Source organism: Salvelinus fontinalis, chromosome 19 (assembly GCF_029448725.1).
Source record: "Salvelinus fontinalis isolate EN_2023a chromosome 19, ASM2944872v1, whole genome shotgun sequence".
Classification (NCBI taxonomy): Eukaryota; Metazoa; Chordata; class Actinopteri; order Salmoniformes; family Salmonidae; genus Salvelinus; species Salvelinus fontinalis.
The window spans coordinates 29,120,657-29,142,311 of record NC_074683.1 but is presented as its reverse complement, the minus strand read 5'-3'; the positions used below and the strand labels follow the sequence as shown (position 1 = coordinate 29,142,311).

The 21,655-nt window shown below is 40.1% G+C and overlaps 1 protein-coding gene across 8 annotated transcripts in view; it reads left to right on the top strand.

Annotated features, from left to right (window-relative positions):
* The window catches only part of LOC129816575 (low-density lipoprotein receptor-related protein 1B-like), a 586,954-nt gene that overhangs the window by 299,764 nt on the left and 265,535 nt on the right, over window positions 1–21,655 (top strand). For all 8 annotated transcript variants that reach the window (XR_008753574.1, XM_055871208.1, XM_055871203.1 and 5 more), the window contains exons 5-9: window positions 1,043–1,300; window positions 1,873–2,035; window positions 18,660–18,882; window positions 20,535–20,724; window positions 20,996–21,139. Coding sequence is in view for 7 of the 8 variants with exons in the window: in XM_055871208.1 (XP_055727183.1) it covers window positions 1,043–1,300; window positions 1,873–2,035; window positions 18,660–18,882; window positions 20,535–20,724; window positions 20,996–21,139 (978 nt within the window). In the remaining variant the exon portion in view is untranslated. The remainder of the gene's footprint in view (window positions 1–1,042; window positions 1,301–1,872; window positions 2,036–18,659; window positions 18,883–20,534; window positions 20,725–20,995; window positions 21,140–21,655) is intronic.

Below are 21,655 nucleotides of genomic sequence, written 5' to 3'. Positions count from 1 at the left end.
ATCAAAATGTGTTTATAAAGCCCCTTTTACGTCAGCAGTTGTCACAAAGTGCAGAAACCCAGCCTAAGACTCCAAAGAACAAGCAATGCAGATGTAGAAGCGCAGTGGCTAGGGAAAAAATCCCTAGAAAGGTAGGAACCTAGGAAGAAATCTAGAGAGGAACCAGGCTCTGAGCTGTGGCCAGTCCTATACTGGCTGTGCCAGCTGGAGATTATAAAGGTACATTGTCATTAAGGACAGATCGTTCTTCAAGACTTTCAAATGTACATAGATGACCAGCAGGGTCAAATAATCCCCATGGTTATAGAGGCTGAAACAGGTCAGCATCATAGCCAAGTATTCAGTGTTTGAGACAGCAGGTGGGTGAGTGAGTGAGAGAGAGAGAGAGAGAGAGAGAGAGAGAGTGAGAGAGAGAGAGAGAGAGAGAGAGAGAGAGAGAGAGAGAGAGAGAGAGAGAGAGAGAGAGAGAGAGAGAGAGAGAGAGAGAGAGAGAGAGAGAGAGAGAGAGAGAGACAGAAAAAAACACTGTCAGTTAGGCCTCAGAAGTGGGTTGTGTTAGCCTATCAGTCACTGGGCTAAATCCCCCTTCTGACACAAAGCTGGGGATGGAGCTTGGACTGTGGAACAAAACGTTTTCTTCATCTTCCTCCGCTTTTCATTGGAAAACAAAGTTAGTTTGCTCATGTATAGAGAAAACAGCTGGTAAATGACTTTTATTTAGATATACTTTCCCAGCTCATCTACGACAATAATGGACATAGGGGTGTATTGGGTAGAGGAGGAGATAACAGCTGTATAGAAAATTGTAATTGCAATAGTTGTTTTATTGAATGTGATGTAGTTTTGATGTAGCTTTGATGTTCCTTCAGGAGTTTGTTCTGTTTAGCTATAAATTACAGAAATGTCTTGAAGAAAATCCACATTGTGTTTAATATCTTCTTAGTCCTCCTGGGTTGATACAGGCATTTTATATTCTTTGTGAAGGATTTCCACCATGTTGTTTTTCCCCAATTTCTCCAAATGTCTTTTTCTTGTGTTCCAGACCCTGGCGATTCTCCTCCAGCTCTACTGATTGGAAGGTCAGATTGCATAGCAACCACACGATTAAATGGATCTAGTCTACAGACCTTGAAACTGTTGGATGAAAATGGATCCCTTTCATTGGATTACAATTACCAGGAAAAGGAAGTGTGTTGGCTTCTTTCCTCAGACTCCTCCAGACGGCTACGCTGTGCTAAAATGAAGAATCTGAATGGATTTACAATGGAAATGGATATCAAAACAGTACAAAGTTTACAAAGTATGTCTTGCAGTGTGTCAAGTGGTCAAAAATATTCTCCAACTTACAATGATTGGCAACTATTGATTTTTTTTGCACACTCAGTCATGCCCCTTCAGAAAGCCTTAAAACGCTCCCGGTCTCTCTCTTTCTCTCCTTCTTCCTCTCTCTATGTCTCTCTCTTCTCAATGTCCATTTTCCTCCCCCTTCAAGCAATCACATGCACCCACAGCACTTAGGCCTGTATGTCTTCATATTTTCAAGTCTATTTTCCCCCCACTTACTTTCACAATGTAGGAAATGCCTACCCAATGCACTTCCCATGGTCACCCTCTTCTTCAGAGTCATTGTAGTGCTAGTCTATCCTGTTAATAATTTAAGGAATACTGTTCACGCTCAGTATACAATCAATGTTAGATTCCTTCCTTACTTTGCATTCAGTTATATGTCTTTACCTTTAATGAATGACATGAATGTCCATAATAAAATGCTATCTAACATAATGGAAGATCAGCAGGTCTATACTCACAATATGTCCTTAATCAAAGAAAGTTTTGGTGGCAAGAATTTAATGACTTTGTTTTCATCCATAGATGTAGAACACATGACCATTGATTGGCTCACTGGAAACTTCTACTTTGTGGACCATGTAAGCGACAAGATATTTGTTTGCAGCCATGTTGGGGACACCTGCATCACCATCATAGATTTAGATCTGACCAATCCTAAAGGAATCGCTGTGGATCCTCTTATGGGGTAAGTTATCTTTGTATGTTTACTTTGGCTGGCAATTACAAGTGTAACCTTTAGTATCCCTCAAGTCCATTGGCTCCATCTATCGTCACAGATCTTGTCACGTACCCATGGTATGCATTTTTTTGTGTCCATTTAACTTGACATTGGCTGGTAAAATCAATTGGCTAATATTCAATCAAGTGCAAGGAGTGGTTTTCCGAATAGTGCTTCCAGAAATGTGTTTTCCATGGTAGCACATCACAGATGGGGGTAGTAAACACTTCAAAACTGCCACTTCTGAAAAACCATTCCAGAAACACAGTGCAGTATCTTCAGTTGATTGAATAAAGGCTTTCTCAGAATGTTAAGCATTTAAAAACTTGTGCCTACCATACCATATAACAATATGCATGATCGCCTGTCCTTACGCAATGCAGATATTGCTTTCCTTTCGGAGCATGTCTAGCTGTGTAAATGCTGGGGAGCCAATGCTCCAGACAGCTTCCACTGTCACTAGGTTTCATCAGTATTTACTGATTCCCCCTCACATCCCCCTGTATAAAACTCCCCTGCAGGACCCTCTCTGTTTGAGCATTTTTGGTTATGTCACCACCATAAGTACCCAAGCCACTGTGGGGGAGACAAAATGGCTGTCTGAAAACCGTGCTTCAAACGGAGGAGGAAGGGGGGGGGGGGGTTATGGAAAGGGGGGGTGTTATGGAGGTCTGATTATATTATTCCAGTTATCAGCAGCTAAAAGGATTTCTGTTGTGTTGTAAGATTCCCAGGGAGAAGGAACACAGGCGCTCAACAGAGAGAGAGAGAGAGAGAGGGTCAGACCCATTATTTTCATGAGGGTACAAGGACGGGCAGTAGACATGAATTCAGAACAGCTGTTTAATGAGAAACCTTTCTCTGAGAGATGCTGTATCTTAGCACCAGGGCTCTTGGTGGAGCAAAGGCCATTTACAGTGCAAACAACACCAGAATGAGAGCATCGGAACTTCTCTTCTCGATGTGTGTTATTTGGCAGTTATATACTAACCCAGGCCTGTCCAAATAAAATTTTGAAATATTGATAATTTATTAGACCGAGACGCACGTCGTCAGGAAAACAGATCAATCTCACTTAAAACATCTGAAACAGCGCTCCTCTGTCTCAGTATGTGTAGACCATGTATCTGATGCTGTCTAGACCAAATGTCATACTATTTCTGGCCAGACAGCATCAGATACATGGGCTACATATAGAGGGGCACTGTTTCGCTCACTCAGATTCTTTCTCCAGTGATATATTTTCAGCAGAGAGGAAGAGGCGAAGAGAGAGGGCTCACTTTCGCCAAAATCTGTCTAGAATAAGCCCAATGCATTTCTATGGGAATAGTATGCAGACCTATACTTGTCGCCTCCCTTCCCACCTTTGGGACAAAGGCTCCCATTGTTAGGGCGGAGACATGAGCATCTTGTCATTATGGATAAAAGAGCTAGAAAATTATATATCATACAATGTCGTTGAGGAACAATGGGAAAGTAATTCTGTTTTGAAAGTTTGCGAATGAAAGTTCCTCAGTATTAGATTTTTTTTTTCAACACTCCCGGCCTCGATAATCACCAAGCCAAATATCAAGAGCAAAATATCATGATCTGATGATCCCATATATCTAGGGGAAACGTGATAAAAAAACAGCTGTCTGTCCCAAGCTCACTGGCACAGGAAACTCTGAGAACCCAGAATAGGCTAGTTGATACAATGTTTAAAGTTCACTAATGACAGCTTCTGGCCGGACCCAGTGATGATTTGTTACAATGTTAAACTTCACAAGCAATAGTTCAAGACAGATAGAAAGGGAGGCAGACAGGCGGCGTAGAGAGAATAATGTGATTGAAAGAACCAGAATTTTCGTCAGGATATTTTTGACTATTTTTATTTGTCAGCTTATGCATTTTACTTAGTTGACGATGAACGTTATAGGCCTACTGCTGCATTAGCCTATAGGCTATCTCTGAGTTCTATGCTCTCATTTCTTTAGCTGTCAATGGACCACACAGTGAATCAATGTTTCCATATTGCAGAGGCTGGTGCTCTTGCCATATTTTAATTTTAACATTTAGATTTGTATCATTTAACTTAAAATGTTATCATTTAACTTAAAACTGGTACACAGATCGGTAGAAATGATAGGATAAATTGTAACCCCAAATTTGAAACTCTTTACTATTACACCCATTCAAAAATTCTGAATGCAGAAAGTTCTGTATCCAATTTTCAAAGAAAATAGATTAAAAGCGAAACGAGTAGCTCTCGTCGTTGATAAACTATATATTGATAACCAGTTGTTCAGAGACACAAAGACTACTCCATGGTTATTTTAAAAATTACAAAGTTCTCATAGATGAGGAAAATAAACACAATTCAAGCCCGGTTATTGATTGTAACAATACAATACAAAATATAGCTTTTCTATAAATCTTCACATATAACTAATTGAACACAAGCACTATTTCTACATAGTGAAGATAAAAACTAAGTAAACAGAAGGCACAGTATGTGTGGATGGTGTGGTGTGTGTTTATTTTATTTGTTATGTTTGGTAAGTTGAGTGAGTAATGAAATGGTTGCATATCCCAGAGCCAATGTATTGCTGTGAGCCAGGTATGAGAGGGCTTTCAATGTTGTTCAGATGATGGATATACTTTTATAATGAATTATACGTCTTATTTATTTATTGTCCTATCATGGGGAACTACATTTTAAAAATAAATTATATCTAATTATTTATTATCCTATTTTAATGGTACGGTCCATGGCCCTATACCCTAGACACCCACATGAATGGCCCAGCTACTAAGGATAAGTCCCTAACTGTTTTATGTGCATGCTGTAAGCGTGTATGCAGCCAAAATGAGGTCAGAGACCAAGAGCAGCACTGCCCCCTCAAGATTCTGAGCCTGCTTGGCAGGGTTGGTCCTGCAAAGCCAAAGCCCCCTAAAGGGAGAGCATAATAAACAAGGAAATTCTCAAAGCTGCTAATGAGAACCTTGACGACCTTGTACCTAGCCGGTGGGGATTCCGGTGGGGTGCCCCCACCCAGGCAGTGGCAGTGCTGGCAACACTAGCTGCAGTAACCCATGGGGAGGGGGTCACACTCGGACATTCAGAGAGGGGGTATATTATTGTGGCCCTGGTGGCACGAAATCAGTCGGACTGCATGGAGATGCTTGGGAACATGGTCAAAACGGATGACCGTATTGTGGGTGTTTCAGGAAGAAGGTGTAAATTTGACCTCCATTATCTAGGATGTGACAATGGTAAATAAATCTCTACATTTATGCTCATTTTTTGCGCGGTCTTGCAGGCCTTCTCATGCAGCTGCAACTGCAAGTACATTTGTAAATCATGACCCATCTTGAGTTGGGCTCTGGGATGGTGCAATTGTTGAGAGGGTGAGCTTATGGTTGTGTGGGGGTAAGGGCTGAATGTGTGTGGGTGTATGTGTGTATCCCACAACTGTTGCGAAGGAAGAAGTAAAAGATGTTAGGGACTATAGAGGATGATCCACAGCAATATGTAATAAAAATCGAGGTGAGGGCGATGGAAATGCATTTGGCAATGGATCTGCTTCGGTTCGGTGGATGGCGCTGTGTGCACTTTTCGAAGGATGGATCCCAGTCGGTCCGGGGCTGTGGGATGCGAGGGGTCGGGGGTGGTCTGCCGGGCATTGGGATGACAACCCAACTCGAGATGGGGGCTTTTGGCGGGTGGAATAGTGGGGACCAATTGGAGGTTTGCTTAGTGGAGATGCAAATGTCATGGTACAACTATATAGACACTCAATCATTATGTTACTTTTTAATAGGACGTTTACAAACATATATTTTGATAAAAATAATTGGTGTTGAAATAAGTGGTGAAATAAGTATAGCCAGTTACAATTGTAATGGTTTAGCAGATAATAAGAAAAGACGATCAGTATTTACCTGGCTAAAAGAGAAGGATTATAATATCTATTGTTTACAGGAAACCCATTCGACAGTTTTAGAGGAAGTTTTGTGGAAAAATAACTGGGGGGGTGAAATATATTTCTCCCATGGGCAAAGAAATTCAAAAGGGGTGATGGTTTTAATTAATAATAACTTTGATCCAAATGTGCAACTTGTCCAAACAGATCCTCAAGGTAGATGGATTATTTTAAATATGTTATTGGACAATAAACATATATGGCTTATTAACCTATACGGTCCGAATAATGATGATCCAAGCTTCTTTGACAATATACATAAGAATGCATCAACTCTACAAGCAACACTAGACTCTATTATTATAGTGGGAGATTTTAATACGGTCTTAAATACCTCTATGGACCAGAAAGGAAATCACACTACAAACTATCACCCTCAGGCACTTAAGGAAATCAGGAATGTCATGGATATATTGGAATTAGTGGATATATGGAGACTTAAATACCCTGACCTAGTGAGATATACATGGCGGAGGCTTAATCAAGCTAGTCGCCTTGACTACTTTCTTATATCATTCTCTCTGGCACCAAAAGTTAAAAAGTGTTTGATAGGGGACAGAATGCGGCCGGACCATCACATAATTGGCATATATATTACTCTTACAGAATTTCCACGTGGGCGAGGATATTGGAAATTTAATCAAAGCCTACTAGATGATAAATTGTTTAGAACTAGGACAAAATAATTTATAACTGACTTTTTTAAACATAACATAGGTACAGCAGATCCCCATATTGCATGGGACACTTTTAAGTGTGCCTTTAGAGGCCATGCAATTCAGTACTCATCTATAAAACAAAAGCAATTTAGATCAAAAGAGTCCATATTAACAAAGGAAATTGAAGGACTAACAGTACGGTTAGATAACAATAAAAACGGTACCATAGAGGCACAGAATAAGTTAGAGGAAAAACAAAAAGAAATGGAGGAACTTATTGAAGAAAGATCCAGTGTATTATATTATAAAAATAAAGCGAACTGGATGGAATATGGGGAAAAATGCACCAAATTCCTTTTCAATCTTCAATATAGAAATGCTACCAAAAAAAACGTATTAAAACTTGTTACAAATGATGGAGTCGCATGATTCACCAAATGATATTTTGAAAGAGGAAGTAAAGTACTTTAAGAATATGTTTTCGTTTCAGGCTCCTCCATCTCCACTAACTGAAACTAATTGTATGAATTTTTTCCCTAATAATAATGTAAAATTAACATCTGTACAGAAAGACTCATGTGAAGGCCTAATTACAGAGGAGGAACTACTTGATGCAATTGGGGCCTTTAAGGATGGGAAAACTCCAGGACTGGATGGCATACCAGTGGAAGTATACAAAAAATGTTTTGATATACTCAAAGGACCATTATTAGCTTGTTTTAACCACTCCTATATAAATGATAGATCATCAGACACGCAACAAGAAGGTGTGATATCATTATTACTGAAACAGGACCCAAGTGGTATATATAAAGATCCAGTCCATTTAAAAAATTGGAGACCTCTTACACTTCAGTGTTGTGATGCAAAAATCCTAGCAAAATGCTTGGCGCATAGAATAAAAAAAGTTTTGTCAGATATTATTCATCCTAATCAGACAGGTTTTTTACATGGACGATACATTGGAGATAATATAAGGCAAGTACTGGAAACAATAGAACACTATGAAATATCGGGGACACCAGGCCTGGTTTTCATAGCTGATTTTGAAAAGGCTTTTGATAAAGTACGACTGGAGTTTATATATAAATGCCTAGAATATTTCAATTTTGGGGAATCTCTTATAAAATGGGTTAAAATTATGTATAGTAACCCTAGGTGTAAAATAGTAAATAATGGCTACATCTCAGAAAGTTTTAAACTATCTAGAGGAGTAAAACAAGGTTGTCCACTATCGGCATATCTATTTATTATTGCCATCGAAATGTTAGCTGTTAAAATTAGATCAAACATTAATATTAAGGGATTAGAAATCCAGGGCCTAAAAACTAAGGGGTCATTGTACGCTGATGATTCATGTTTTCTTTTAAAACCACAACTAGAGTCTCTCCACGGCCTCTTAGAGGATCTAGATACATTTGCTATCCTCTCTGGATTAAAACCAAATTATGATAAATGTACCATATTACGTATTGGATCACTAAAAAATACACATTTTACATTGCCATGTAGTTTACCAATTAAATGGTCTGACAGAGATGTGGACATACTCGGTTTACAAATCCCAAAAGAAAGAAATGATCTCACTCCAATAAATTTTCATAGAAAGTTAGCAAAAATAGATAAGATCTTGCTACCATGGAAAGGAAAATACCTGTCTATTTGTGGGAAAATCACCCTGATTAACTCTTTAATCATATCACAGTTTACCTATTTGCTTATGGTTTTGCCTACAGCTAGTGACCTGTTTTTTAAATTATGTGAACAAAAAATATTCAATTTTATTTGGAACGTTAAACCAGATAAAATTAAAAGGGCCTATTTATATAACAAATATGAATTCGGAGGGAAGAAATTATTAAATATTAAAGCATTAGACCTCTCACTAAAGGCATCAGTCATACAAAAGTTATACTCAAATCCAAACTGGTTCTCTAGTAGATTGGTACGAATGTCTCATCCTATGTTCAAGAAGGGCCTTTTTCCCTTTATTCAGATTACACCTGCTCACTTTCAGTTGTTTGAAAGGGAAATAATCTCCAAAATATCTTTATTTTTTAAACAAGCCTTAGAAAGTTGGTTGCAATTTCAGTTTAATCCACCTGAAAGGACGGAACAAATAGTACAACAAATCTTGTGGTTAAATTCAAATATAGTAATTGATAAAAAAACTGTATTTATCGAAGAAATGTTTAAAAAAGGTATAATTTTTGTGAATGATATCATAAATAGGACCGGTGGAGTAATGTCACACATGCAGCTAACACAGACATATGGAAATGTCTGCTCTACCCAAAATTATAACCAATTAATTGCAGCATTACCACAAAAATGGAAGAGGCAAGTAGAAGGGGAAAAAAGCAAGGAACTTGTATGTCGGCCCTATATTAAAGAACATAAATGGTTAAAGAAAAGTGTGATAAATAAAAACATATTCCAATTTAATTTAAGGACCAAGAAACTGACAGCTGTGCCATATAAATTGCAAAATAGTTGGGAAGAGATTTTCGATGTACCCATTCCATGGCACATGGTTTATGATTTGATACGCAAAACAACGCCGGATTCAAAACTTCGAATTTTTCAATTTAAATTATTGTACAAAATTCTTGCAACTAATAGAATGTTATATATATGGGGGATACAATCTTCCCAGCTCTGCAGAATCTGCTGTGAGGAGGCAGAGTCATTAGATCATTTATTTTGGTATTGTCCGTATGTAGCTCGTTTTTGGTCACCGGTCCAGGAATGGTTGAAGAATTGCAACATTTGTGTAGAACTAACGCTACAGATAGCAATACTGGGGGATTTGAAAAGCCATAGTCAATCAATCAATAATATAATAATTATTTTAGCAAAAATGTTTATTTTTAATTTACAATCCGTGGAAGCTATGAGAATAGGAAGATTCAAATCTTTTGTGAAGCATCACAGCACAGTTGAAAAATATATGGCAAATAAAAATCTGAAATGGATGATGTTGGAAGATAGATGGAAGGGTTGAGTGGAGCTGAAGGGTGGAACTAATATCAAGATAAACAATGTAGGGCATACGGGATCTGTGAAATGTGTATAGGTGCGGAGCTTTTGTGAAATAGCACAGTTACAAGTGGAAATCAAACTGGATGGACAACAGAAATAGAGGAAGGACTAAGAACAAACAAGAGAGAACTATTATAAAGTAGACTGTGTCTGTAAAATGTGTATAAGATGTATAAATTGAAGGTAAAAACAGAAATGTTTATCAGTTTACTCCAATTGGGGGATCGGTGGTAGGGTTTGCGGGGAATAATAATAAAGGTATACTCTTTAAAAAAGTATGTATGTCTATATAGGTATGTGTATGTATATATGTGTATATGTATGCATACGGGTATGGATATATATATATTTACGCCAAAAAATATGGGGGATTGGAAATGATGCAGACAATTACATTGGAAGCAACATTCTTTCCGCAATATTAAGCTGATCCACCCCTAAAAAAAATAAATAATAATAATAAAAAAAAATAATAATAATAATAATTGTGAATGCACATTCACGTGCACACATAGGAGGTCCCGTGAAAAAACAGCCTTGCCTATGGAAATGAAAGGCCCGTCCAGCTGATTCATTCTGGCGCCGGGTCTGTACTAATCTCTATTATACATGGCCCCTTAAAGCTAATATGTATTTTTAACTAATTTAAAGAATAAAACCTTTACAGTACTTTTCCTCAGCTAAACCTCAGCATCCAGATTATTTAACATAACTTCAGATGCATGCTTCTGGTTCTCAATATAACGCCTGTATCTCTAAATAATGCAGCGTCTACTCTACACAGCAAAATGATTCCTGTGAAGTGAACATTTTTATTGATACAAGGATTTTAGATTGGTTTCTCACATCCTCACAATGAATTCCCCACCTAATTCCCCAAAACACTTCCTTCCTATGAAATGTCTTTGTGTTGTTTTGCTAAAAGCAATGCGGCTTGTCTCTTATGATTCACTGTGAATCTATGCAGCGTGTTGCTGTGACTGTGTTTGCATGGAGAATGACAAACATTCCCTTTTAACTTCATGAAAATAGAATGAAATTACTCCCAGGACAAACATGCCTGTTTACTTTACATGTAAAAACATTAGTTGTTGAAAAGTTAGTCACTTACACACACACACACCAACACATACACACGTGCATGCATGATGTGACGTGGTGTATGTTTTGAGGGATAATGGTGTAGGAGGAGAGTGCATGTGCAGGCCCCTCCGGGAGCAGGGAGCTTGGCATGAATTCTGCCAGCTAGATTGGTTATCAGGAGGAAGCGTTTTTCTGGTCTCGTCTTCCTCTAATTGGTGAGACAGCTATAGTTGTTTCTAGTGAGAGAGAGAGCCTGGGGCAATGGAGTGAAAACAAAAATAAATTGGGGAGGTTGGTGATAGCAGCAAAGCATGAGGAGCAATGTTAACGGAAAATGTTCTGACACCACCCTACATTTTTTTATGCTGTTGTTTAGATTTTTTATTTCTATTTTATTAAAAGGAATGCTATTCTTTTACTTTTTGCCTCTGGAAAGCTTTGATGGATATGGTATAGTCTATTCTTCCCACTGTTAAAATTATCTTTGAAAAGGAATTGAAATGAGAGTGAACTTCGTTTCATCTTGCCTGTGGTAGTTTTAGTTACACTCTAACTTCCCAAAGAAATAATGTTGACTGAGGGGGCATATTTTTCCATCATCATATTTTGATGGGAGAATGGATTTTGATTAGGCTAAAAGCAAAAACCAAAATAACAACAATGTTTATTAGTTTAGTCAGGGATAGAGTTCCTTTCCCATTTGATTGTAGAACATACATACAGTACTTTAAACCCCTCTAAACCCTTTGATAAATAAATCCTCAACAATATGAACCTAGTGAGCTCTCTCGGCATATGATGTTATAGGTTCTCTGCAGGGCAGGCCTCAAATCAAATCAAATCAAATTGTATTGGTATCATACACATGGTTAGCAGATGTTAATGTGAGTGTAGCGAAATGCTTGTGCTTCTATTTACAACAGTGCAGTAATATCTAACTAGTAATCTAACAATTCCCCAACAACTACCTAATACACACAAATCTAAAGGGGTGAATGAGAATATGTACATATAAGTATATGGATGAGTGATGGCTGAGCGGCATAGGCAAGGTGCAGTAGATGGTATAAAATACAGTATATACATGTGATATGGGTAATGTAAGATATGTAATCATTATTAAAATGGCATTATTTAAAGTGGCATTGTTTACTTAAAGTGTCTAGTGATCCATTTATTAAAGTGTCCAGTAATTGGGTCTCAATGTAGGCAGCAGCCTCTCTGAGTTAGGGATTGCTGTTTAGCAGTCTAATGGCCTTGAGATAGAAGCTATTTTTCAATCTTTCGGTTCCAGCTTTGATGCACTCTCTCGGTCCCAGCTTTTGATGCGCCTTCTGGATGATAACGGGGTGAACAGGAAGTGGCTCGGGTGGTTGTTGTCCTTGATGATCTTTTTGGACTTCCTGTGACATCGGGTGCTGTAGGTGTCATGAAGAGCAGGTAGTTTTCCCCCGGTGATACATAGTGCAGGTCGCACCACCTTCTACAGTGCCTTGCAGTTGGGTGCAGTGCAGTTGCCATACCAGGCGGTGATTCAGCCCGACAGGATGCCCTCGATTGTGCATCTGTAAAAGTTTGTCAGGGTTTTGGGTGACAAGACAAATTTCTTCAGCCTTCTGAGGTTGAAGAGGTGCTGTTGTGCCTTCTTCGCCACACTGTCTGTGTGGGTGAACCATTTAAGTTTGTCGGTGATGTGTACGCCCAGGAACTAAATAAATGTCCACCTTCTCCACTGCTGTCGATCATCTCCTTTGTTTCGTTGACGTTGAGTGAGAGGTTGTTTTCCTGACACTACACTCCGAGTGCCCTCACCTCCTCCCTGTAGGCTGTCTCGTCGTTGTTGGTGATCAAGCCCACTACTGTTGTGTCGTCTGCAAACTTGATGGTTGAGTTGGAGGCGTGCATGGCCACGCAGTCGTGGGTGAACAGGGAATACAGGGGAGGGCTGAGCACACACCCTTGTGGGGCCCCAGTGTTGAGGGTCAGCGAAGTGGAGATGTTGTTTCCTACCTTCACCACCAGGGGCGGCCCGTCAGAAAGTCCAGGACCCAATTGCACAGGGAGGGGTTGAGACCCAGGGCCTCCAGCTTGATGATGAGCTTGGAGGTTACTAGGGTGTTGAATGCTTAGCTGTAGTCAATGAACAGCATTCTTATATGCAGTGTGATGCCGATTGCGTCATCTGTGGACCTGTTATAGCGGTATGCGAACTGAAGTGGGTAAGGTGGAGGTGATATGATCCTTGACTGGTCTCTCAAAGCACTTCATGATGACAGAAGTGAGTGCTACGGGGTGATAGTAATTTAGTTGAGTTTTCTTTGCCTTCTTGGGTACAAGAACCATGGTAGCCATCTTGAAGCATGTGGGGACAACAGACTGGGATAGGGAGCGATTAAATATGTCCGTAAACACACCAGCCAGCTGGTCTGCGCATGCACTGAGGACACGGCTAGGGATGCCGTCCGGGCCAGCAGCCTTGTGAGGGTTAACAAGTTTAAAAGTTTTACTCACATCAGCCACAGAAAATGAGAGAGGGGACGCACTCTTTGTTAGCGAGCCGCGATGGTTTCACTGTATTATCCTCAAAGTGGGCAAAGAAGGTGTTTAGTTTGTCTGGAAGCGTGACGTCTGTGTCCGTGACATGGCTGTTTTTGTTTTTTTTGCCCATGATTTCCTGTAGACCCTGCCACATACGTCACGTGTCTGAGCCATTGAATTGTGACTCCACCTTGTCCCTCTACCGGCATTTCACTTGTTTAATTGCCTTGTGGATGGAATAACTACACTGTTTATATTCAGCCATATTTCCAGACCTCCTTCCATGGTTAAATGCGGTGGACGCGCTTTCAGTTTTGCACGAATGCCGCCATCCATCCATTGTTTCTGGTTAGGGTAGGTCTCCATGTTAGGATTGAGGGGGTGAGGAATTGGATGATTGGATAGAAACACTTCTGATTTGGAGATGTGGAGAGTATTCGCACTGTTATCTTTTCATTTGAATTATGTCACCGAAATCACAAAATGAATGCACATTCAGCTTCTATTTTCAGTCCCTATATCTACACCATCTTTCATGGTTATTTAATCTAATGGACAAAAAGACAAAAGCAACAATACTTTGAGATATTATGTGTATTATGTGCTGGTAGTCATTGTCTGTTTGATGGAGGTCATGGTACAACCCAAATGTCACCTCGTTATGTTTTCAATTATTTTTTTAAGAAAGTAGTATTTAATAGAGAGAATGTATCACCTCACTTTCACATGCAACATGCAACAACTGGTGTTCATAAATATATTCACTGTATTTTTATGGAAGAAAGGATTTGTGGAGATGTGCACTTTGTCTCTTTTGAGGAACAACTGCACAAAGAGGAGCCCTGGAGGTTTTGCCCAACTGTTCTATGGACTAGACAAATGTGTCCTTGTGCAGATATAGTAGTATAATATGTATTGTAAGTGTAGCGGTATAAAAAGGGCCAATGAAAGGCATGCCAATGTCATTTATTGTAGGATGCATGAACCTAAAACGTTTTGAAAGACGTTCTAAAAAACTACTGTAAAAGGTAACAAGATATATTTACAAAGGAGAAGAAAAATAGACTTCAGATAGGACGTGCAAAGACCATCATAGTTCATGAGCCAGGGAGGTCGGTTGGACTCACATGGGCCAACGATGTCTCATAGTGATTTTCTTGAAGGTCTATGTCCCTACAGTTGGAAAATGTGTGATAGCAGTGGAGCAATGGCAGCTTTTCCTGTGTTATCTTTCATCCCTCCATCCCATAACTTTTCCCGATATGACAAACAATGTCAGTATACAACAAGTTATTGCTCACAGTGTATCAGAATGACCTGTATAAATTGCTTAAGAGGAAAACCTGATACATGTTAATCTTTGTTTTACCAGTGGTTCTGAAAGGTCATGAAATTACCTTTCAAATGATACATAATATAACCAACTGAAATCACTAGCTACAACTATTGCTAAAAAATAGCCCATATTGTGCCATCGACATTAGAATGTTGGAAGCTCAGGGCCTCCCGGGTGGAGCAGTGGTCTAGGGCACTGCATCGCAGTGCTAGCTGCGCCACCAGAGTCTCTGGGTTCGCGCCCAGGCTCTGTCGCAACCGGGAGTTCCATGGGGCGACGCACAATTGGGCTAGGGCATCCTCACTCCAGAGGATGTGTTTTCACTGCTCCAGAATCCAATGGTGATGAGCTTCATACCACTCCAGTTGACGCTTAGCATTGTGCATGGTAATCATGTGCTTGACGGGGGCTCCTCGGCCATGGAAACCCATTTCATGAAGCTCCCAACAAACAGTTATTGTGCTGATGTGGCTTCCAGAGGCAGTTTGGAACTCGATAGTGAGTTTTGCAGGTACGATTTATACACGCTACTCGCTCCAGCAGTCAACGGTCCCGTTCTGTGAGTTTGTGTGGCCTACCACTTTGCGGCTGAGATGTTGTTGCTCCTAGATGTTTCCACTTCACAATAACAGCACTTACAGTTGACCGGGGCAGCTCTAGCAGGGCAGAAATTTGAGGAACTGATTTGCCACCTTGAAAGTCACTGAGGTCTTCAGTAAGGCCATTCTACTGCCAATGTTTGTCTATGGAGATTTCATGTCTGTGTGCTCTATTTTATACACATGTCAGCAACGGGTGTGGCTGAAATAGCTGAATCTACTTATTCGAAGGGGGTCCACATACTTTTGCATATATAGTGTATGTCAAGATGATAAATTATTCTCAGAATTGTGGTAAGAGTGTACCCAAAAATATGTCAAAATCGCTCCTTTTTTAAGCAATTTATACAAGTAAATCTGATATGTACCCTAGAGGTCAAAGGTCAAAGGTTCTGTCCAAAAATATATCTGGTGGATAGCTGTCATCTCAGCTTTCTAATGATATATAATTAAAGAGTATATGTGAGCAATTACTTAATATATACTTACATTGTTTGTCATAGGGTAAAATCCCTATGGGAAAAATGAATGGGATGGAGGGATGAAAGAAAGATTGATAACATAGAGAAAGCTACCATTGCTGCACTGATATCACACATTCTCCAACTCTGGGGACATAGTCCTTCAAGAAAATCACTATGAGACATTGTCGGCCTAAATTTGGGGGTCTGTCTCATGGACTGTCATGACCGTGGCGATGATTCCTTTTATACTGTTTATTATTTCATCTGTACTCCATCAGCAACAATCATTATCCCGGAAAGCCATCATTGCTTTGCGACGTGGAGGCTCATTTGTTTGAGGGAGTTGTTTCTCGCTGACAGAAGTTATTTTTCAGCCTAGCTTGTATCTCTGGGTTCAAAGGTCACCCCTATCTCTCCCTTGACTTAACTTGTATAGATTAAGTGGGTTCTCTGGCTCCAGCACCTCTCAGCTCTCTAACTGTCTTTCTCTCTCGTGATGGTCTGATGCTGCTCTGGTCTGGTTCTCTGTCTCAGAGAGCCAACATGACACCATTAGCAAGGCATGTTACAACCAAAACCATTAGCAAGGCATGTTACAACCATAACCATTAGCAAGGCATGTTACAACCATAACCATTAGTAAGGCATGTTACAACCATAACCATTAGCAAGGCATGTTACAACCATAACCATTAGCAAGGCATGTTACAACCATAACCATTAGCAAGGCATGTTACAACCATAACCATTAGCAAGGCATGTTACAACCAAAACCATTAGCAAGGCATGTTACAACCATAACCATTAGCAAGGCATGTTACAACCATAACCATTAGCAAGGCATGTTACAACCATAACCATTAGCAAGGCATGTTACAACCATAACCATTAGCAAGGCATGTTACAACCATAACCATTAGCAAGTCATGTTACAACCATAACCATTAGCAAGGCATGTAACAACCATAACCATTAATCCTATTTCGCAACAAAGCATCCTTGACTCATGCTGCCAAATATACCCTCGTAAAACTGACTATCCTACCGATCCTCGACTTCAGCGATATCATTTACAAAATAGCCTCCAACACTCTACTCAACAAACTGGATGCAGTCTATCACCTTTTTGTCACCAAAGCCCCATATACTACCCACCACTGCGACCTGTATGCTCTCGTTGGCTGGCCCTCGCTTCATACTCGTCACCAAACCCACTGGCTCCAGTTCATCTTCAAGTCTTTGCTAGGTAAAGCCCCGCCTTATCTCAGCTCACTGGTCACCATAGCAGCACCCACACGCTCCAGAAGGTATATTTCACTGGTCACCCCCAAAGCCAATTCCTACATTGGCTGCCTTTCCTTCCAGTTCTCTCCTGCCAATGACTGGAACAAACTGCAAAAATCGCTGAAGCTGGAGACTCTTATCTCACTCACTAACTTCAAGCACCAGCTGTCAGAGCAGCTCACAGATCATTGCACCTGAACATAGCCCATCAGTAAATAGCCCATCCAACTTCCTCATCCTCGTACTGTATTTATTTATTTATTTTGCTCCTTTGTACCCCAGTATCTCTACTTGCACATCATCTTCTGCACATCTATCACTCCAGTGTTTAATTGCTATATTGTAATTACCTCACCACTATGGCCTATTTTATTGCCTTACCTCCCTTATATTACCTCATTTGCACACACTGTATATATACTTTTTTCCCCGATTGTGTTATTGACTGTATGTTTGTTTATCCCTTGTGTAACTCTGTGTTGTCGTATGTGTCGAATTGCTTTGCCTTATCTTGGCCAGTTCGCAGTTGTAAATGAGAACTTGTTCTCAACTAGCCTACCTGGTTAAATAAAGGTTAAATAAAATAAAATAAAAATAATTAATTAGCAAGACATGTTACAATCTTAACCATTAGCAAGGCATGTTACAACCCTAACCATTAGCAAAGCATGATATAAGCTACAAGGTAGCTCTTCCTGCATTCATATCAATGTAAAGGAGAAGAAACTGATGGTGTATCTTTCTTTAAGTATCTTTTATTCACGAGATTTGTGAATACATTTAGCCTTCCTTCTTTTAGTTAATTGGCAATGCACATTAAATGGTCAGTTTAAAGAAATAGCATTTCCATGTAGGTACTGTAGAAGAGGTGATTCCTGGAAAGAGCTGGCTATAGACTGCTAGCTTAACAGTAGGTACTCGTGGGGGGTAATTTTAGACAGCCATACAAAACTACAAAACCATACTGGCCCTAACACACCATTTTCTTCTCTGTACATGTAGGTAAAATCAGGAAATTAATAGTTAAATTTATAAGACTTTCTTTTCATACCAAGCCTACAATTAAACCATTAGCAATGGGTTTCGTCAGGATTCTTCTTATATCTGTTTTGAGTACTGTGTCCCTTTTTCTTATTGTCAACTCCTTCCATTTGTAAACCTGTAGGCTCTATACAGTCAATCCAGTTCATTTAGAACTGTCCTTGGTAGTTGGCTCTAACTTAGGTGCAGTAATTGTGTTCAAAAAGTGTTGTGGATATTTCTGAATCATTACCAATGTAGGCATGAATAACTATGGGCAATCATTATGTTGGTGGATATGAGGATGACAATAGAAGGCAGAATACAGTATTCAGAAACCCTCAACAATGATTTACATTCAAGGGCTACCTAATGAGCTTATGTTAATAAACATATATTTACTGTTATTGCACTTCCTGGAACCTGTGTTCAATTGGTTAGTGTGTGGCACTAGCAACGCAAAGGTTACGGGTTCATGTCCTGCAGGGATCACATACACCTACTATGTATTCACTCACTGTGCTCTAAGTCACTTTGAATAAAAGTGTTTACTCAGGTGCATATTTCTACACGTTTATTTATACACATTATCTTCTCGTAGGATGCTGTTCTTCACTGACTACGGAGACGTAGCCAAGGTGGAGCGCTGTAACATGGACGGCACCAACCGAACCAGGCTGGTGGATTACAAGACAGTGCAACCCACAGCCGTGGCCCTGGACCTGGCCAAGAAGCTGGTGTACTGGGCAGACGCCTACTTGGATTACATTGAAGTGGTGGATTACAACGGGAAAAACAGGCATGCAGTCATCCAGGGCAGTCAAGTGAGTTTCTAGCCTCATTGTGTTGTCGTCGTGGGGCTAAGCTGAGCTCTGCTTCTGATTCTGTCTTCTAGTTTACACGCCACGCAGGGAAATAAGTCTGAGGACATTTATATGAATTTTGAGAGGGGACAATCTGAGCTGTCCAGTGTGTGGGTCAGTTGTTAAGAGCGTTTGTGGTTGTGGGTTCATTTTTTGCAAGGATCACTTTCACGTACTAAGACAATACAAGAATGATAAAATCTTCCTCCTTGCAGACTATTAACTACAGCTTTCCAAAACTATACTTGCGACGGCAGGTCTGAGAGCAGTTCAGGGGGCATTTCAGGTGAAGTAATAAATGCCTTTCTTCTACCTACAAAATTAATTCTACCTTGCCTAAGTCACTGTAGAGCTTAAACATCCCAAATGTCACCCTCTTCCTTATATAGTGCACTACTTTTGATGAGAGCCTCTGGTCAACATTAGTACACTATTTAGGGAATGGTGTGCCAGGGATGCACCTAAGGTTTGATATCTCCTGAATATGGATTTCACTGCATGGTGATTAATCAGTGTAGATGAGCTTGAGAAGCTGTGATGAGGTCACTTACAAATGGCCCAAATTGTTAGTCCTTCTCCCTGTACTACACTTTGGAGATGGATAATTAGGGGAATGATATTATTCAAAAGGATGCCCCTTGAAAGCAACACACTGTAATGCGAGGGAGACTTCTATTGCAGGCTACGATGGTGATGGAAGGAAAGAAGGAGGCCAGGGCTATGAAATACACCTCATTGTGTGTGCAGGTGTTCTTAGCATAATGATGCCTCTTTCTGTTCATAAATGAGTGACCTCAGTAGACCTCTGAGATGTTGCTCTGCATATCGTCTCCATGACAAATGAAAGACAGATTTTACTTTTTCTACTGGCAGACGATGTAGTGTTGCGTCGTAATCCATTTTTTAAATTCCACTTACATTTCAGCTCCAACACCACAGGGTTCATTTAACACAATACTAAAAATACAATACAATATGCAGGTTAAGTCATAGGTCTATAGTAATTGTGAATGCTATATGATAACCTGTGTAGAACTCACACAGTCTTGGACGAAATATTCGAAGCCAACTGTTTCAACATCATATTAAAAGAAACAATATGCAGGTCATCCTTGGGCGTATAGTGATTGTGAACAGAATATGAAAAACCTCTGTCGTTTATAGATCACACAGCCTTGAAATACACTGGAAATACACTGGCTGATATTAATATTCAAGCAAACTGTGTGTTTCTGAAGAACAAGATGGTTCACTGATTTCCTGGTTGTGTTTTTTCTCCTGCCACATGTTTTGCCGCCCCAGGGTTGAGGTGAAGCCCAGTGGGTTAAGGCATACTTTCTGTGTACAATGATCACCCAACCCTGTCCTGTGTGTGTGTGTGTGTGTGTGTGTCTGGGGGGGGGGGGCATGCACATTGAAGGTGTCGGCTGGGTAAATGTAGCGTGTAGGGCATTATGCCCACTCCATGACCCTGTGATGGCTGGGGAATACACACAAATCTCCTGTCTTAGATCCTGGAGCTCCCACAGTTGTGTTATAGATTAAAAGCTTTGTTATTTTTGCAGGGGTGGGGGTTCTGTTGCATGTCAATGCATTGTTCTGCTCTGTTTTAGGTGTCCTACATCCATGGATTAGCTGTCTTTGAGAACTACCTGTATGCCACTCATTCTGACCCCTCCAATGGGAATATCATGGACATCTTCAAGATTCATCGGTTTAATACCACAGAACCTAGGACACTAACCAGCCTGGGGAGTTCCAGAGGACCAATACGGGTTTACCACAGACTAACTCAGCCAAAAGGTAAAGGATATTTGGTCTCCAGCTGTAACATGTGCATGTATGCACAGTACTTGTAACGCACAAGCTCATGCAGATGTCGGCATCACTGTGACTTGATCCAGTCAGGGTACTGCAATGCATGCTGGTGTCAAATGTATCTGTAGCCTACATTTGAAAAACGTGGTGTGAATATGAGAGAACTCTCCGTCATTTGATTAAGTACAGTCAAATGATTGTGTTAGAGCTGTGTTTAATGAGTCTAACAGACTTTTCTACTCCTCCTGTCCTCTAGTTAGGAGTCACGCGTGTGAGACGGACCCGTATGGAAAGCAAGGGGGATGCTCCCACATCTGTCTGCTGAGCGGTAGCTACAAGTCCAGGACGTGTCGATGTCGGACAGGCTTCAGTCTGGAGAGTGACGGACAGTCCTGCAAAAGTCAGTGTCACCTCTCACCCTCATTTACTTGTGTCATAAACATGTCATCTGTCAGTGTCACCTCTCTCCCTCCTTTCCTTGTGTCATAAACATGTCATCTGTCAGTGTCACGTCTCCCTCCTTTCCTTATGTCATGAACATGTTATCTGTCAGTGTCACATCAATCAATCAATCAATCAATCAAATGTATATATAAAACCCTTTTTGCATCAGCCGATGTCACAAAGTGCTAAACAGAAACCTAGCCTAAAACCCCAAACAGCAACATCTCTCCCTCCTTTCCTTATGTCATAAGCATGTAATAAATGTAGAAAATATATAATGTAGATTAAATAGTTCCCTAAAACTACAAAGTGTGTTGCGGAAGAACTGTAGAGGTGTGGCCAAAATGTAAAACAAATATATAATAATAATAACAATGATAATATTTTTGGTTAGGAACAAAAAATTAAGACTACAGATTAATGTATGGGAGAATATACAAACGTTTTGTCACGTTCCTGACCTGTTTTCCTT